General features: G+C 36.4%; 1 protein-coding gene across 1 annotated transcript in view; it reads left to right on the plus strand.

Moving 5' to 3' along the window:
* LOC119407710 (galactose mutarotase-like) overlaps window positions 1–3304 on the plus strand; it is a 22314-nt gene that overhangs the window by 4661 nt on the left and 14349 nt on the right. Inside the window, exon 4 of the mRNA XM_037674533.1 lies at window positions 1647–1760. Within this exon, the coding sequence (XP_037530461.1) occupies window positions 1647–1760 (114 nt within the window). The remainder of the gene's footprint in view (window positions 1–1646; window positions 1761–3304) is intronic.

Here is a 3304-nt window from a genome sequence, read left to right on the forward strand (position 1 = left end):
TTCATTTAAAATTCCCCTCATTTCTTTTTTCCAATCCATTGAATGTTTTAAGCTGCATTAATCAAAGCAGTGACAGCCTGAACGAGCCAGATGAACAGCGTGGGACCAGTCTCCAGGATGAAAACAGAGAACAGAGTCCAGTTCATTAATGTAGTTACAATTCACTTAACTTGTTTTTAATAGCGTGTTCAGTTTAATTGTTAGTGTTTGTGTGACATACAGTTTGTGGTGTTGAATAAATAAAAATTAAACCTGATGTCTTCATTTTCAACTTTAATAACATGCAACATGTTTTGCGTTGTTTAAATCATATGAGTCCAGATAGCTTCATTTAGCTCAGATAACTTCATTATATATCTCACACGCTAACATTAATACTGTTTATTATTGTTAAACTGTTATTATTTAGCACATTTAGTATGTTATAGTGCAGCGCGACACGTGAAATATCTGCCTGCCTCGTTCAATAAATAAATATTAGAACTGGATCCGAATGGAGTCTCTTCCCACACAGATGTTGGTCACAGCACATTCAGGTGTAGATTAATTAAATATGAGACTCAAAATATATTCCATCAGTTGTTCAGAAATCAGTGTGTCCGCCGCCGTTGATAGAAATATGCTGTCTGTCCGCACGTGCATGTGCGCGTGTGGTTTAACACAAAGCCTCAGCGGGAGATGTTTGTTATCAGAGGGTGGTCAGTCAAAAACCTCCACTCTGGAAGGTGGGTTCAGAAACCTCCGGATTCAAAGGGGGGGCTACTGGTGTCGTGTAAATGAACAGCAGAACTGTAGAGGGAAAGGAGCAGATTCACTCAAAATACGCACCTGTAAACGGCCCCTCGGTTCTTTAAGTTGTTTTTTTTCTCACTCGCACTCGTGCAAGACGGACACTTTTGCCTCCTCCTCCTGCTCTCCTGTCCTCCTCCTGCTCTCCTGTCCTCCTTCTGCTCTCCTGTCCTCCTCCTGCTTTTTTTTTTTTTTTTTGCTCTCTGTCTGTGTATCGGAGCTCCTATTTTACACATCTTTCAAACTAAAACTACTGTCATGGATCTGGTCAGCTGGACTTTCAACGCAATTGATAAAATCTTTTATCAATTATAAAACTAACTTACAGAAGAAATTTAGTACTAAAAAGTTTAAATGGAAACAGTCCTCTCTTTCTGGGTGGCTGTGGCTGAGTGGTTAGAGCAGTCGTCCTCCAATGCAAGAGTCGGGGGTTCGAATCCACCAGCAGTCACATGTTGAAGTGTCCCTGGGCAAGACACTGAACACCTCATAGCCTCTGATGTGTGTCCCATCAGTGTATGAATGTGATAAAGCTCTGATTAGTCTCTTTAGAATGATTTGTTCAATTATCTTTGTAGAGATCTAGTAGAGTGCTGTATGAATGGGTAAATGAGGCACAGATTGTACTGTAAAGTAAACTTTGAGTATCTTGAAGTAAGAGAGAAAGGCGCTATATAAGTACAGTCCATTTACCATTTATCCAAGTCAAATTGGTGAAACCCAATGAAACAAATTAAATTATATATAGTATATATTATATTAGTGTTTCATCTGGAAATCCAGTGAAATTTTCAAATCAGTTATTAAGACCTGACTGTTTTACATTGATAAAACTTGTTTTTTTATTTTCTGTTCAGGCTATCTGGCTTGCTACAGAGGTGGAAGGTGGTGTGAGCCTGAGTCTTACCAGTCCAGATGGAGACCAGGGCTATCCTGGTGAGGTTCAGGTCTCCGTCTCCTACACTCTACAGGTAAAACACATCCATGAGCACCTGTTCATGTTATACAATAGGGTCAAAAAGACAGAAATTGTTCCTACATGACAAACTTGTCATCCACAGTTCTATATATTGCAGCACTGTGACTGATGGTGTCCAGCTAAAGTTGAGCAGAACATATTTCAGCTAATCTTGACACCTGTTTGATGTCAAAAACAACATTTAAAAGTCTTAACCTTTTAGATTTAGTTACTGTTTGAATCATGGTTCAAGACAATTAACCTTCAGCTAATTTCTGATTTGACTGAAGTCAGTGGGCCAAACTGGTTGATTTAATTTATACAAGTTAACTTTGTTTCACTTTTTTTTTTGTAAATAAAGTAATGGTAAACGGCACACTTCACCCACTGACAGCTGCTCTTTATGTTCATGAACACATTAACATCCAGCGCAGACTCTGGTGGTGTGAGTTCAACTGAGCTGAAGCTGTTTGGAAAATTGAGCAATTATTTCCATGTAAAATTCAGAATTTAAAAAATATTAACCTAATTTGATAATGATTGCATACATACTTAAAGCCAGGAAAGCAGATGCTCCACCTCCTTATGAATATGAACAAATTCTCACTTTAGAGCCGTGCATCCCAAACTTTTTTATACCTTCTAATTATATCTCGTTTAAATTATCCTTTTTTACTGTTTACTAATTGTAGCCAAAAGTTTTGCTTTAGGCAGTATCTCACTAGTCTGTGACCATTGGAGACTGATTGGCAACTCTAACTTGGCTCATTTAGAGAAAATAAATTGTCCGTGGCCGATTCACTGAGTGCTCATTTTGTACCCACCTTGGCATCTTCCCCCAAATTTATGATTTCATCTACTAGATTTGTTTTGAAATGACAGGGAGATTTGAACCAGTTTTAATTTTTTTTTAATAAATTAAATTTACCTGTGTACTTTTTAGCTCTGGAGACAGGCTTGAGACACCCCTGATGACTTAATATTTTAAGAAAAGGTTGATCGCACAGATTTCTTTTCATGTTACAAGACATTTCTGAGACTCCCTCATATTCACAACCCAGTGAGATTCTACCTTTCAATGAATCGTGTACTTTTATTTGGTCATCACTGAAACCTGCAACCAAAGAACCCAAAAAAATTAGAATGAAAAAGTTCCAGATTTGATTAAAAAATATCTGATTTCTTTTTTAATTCTTGTTTTGTGGTAAGTCTTGTTTTTCTGAAATAATTTTTTTTAATGTCTCAAAATTATTATGAATTAAATGTTAAGTATTGTGAATTAAGATAAGAGCTAAGACTTTATTATCCTGAAGGAAATTCACAAGTTGTCAGCTGCTTCAAGTCACACAACACAATGATAGAAGAACAACAAACATGTACAGTAGTCCCTCGTTTATCGTGGGGATTCGTTCCCTGAAGACCCGCAATAAGAGAAAAACTGCGAAGTAGGAATAATAGTACAAGTAATAAGCAGTAGTTTATTTTAATTATATATATATATATATATATTCAATATATATATATATATTAAATATAATTAAAACAAACTACTGCTTA

The sequence above is a fragment of the Nematolebias whitei genome, chromosome 1, assembly GCF_014905685.2.
Source record: "Nematolebias whitei isolate Nwh7 chromosome 1, NemWhi1, whole genome shotgun sequence".
In the NCBI taxonomy this organism is placed as follows: Eukaryota; Metazoa; Chordata; class Actinopteri; order Cyprinodontiformes; family Rivulidae; genus Nematolebias; species Nematolebias whitei.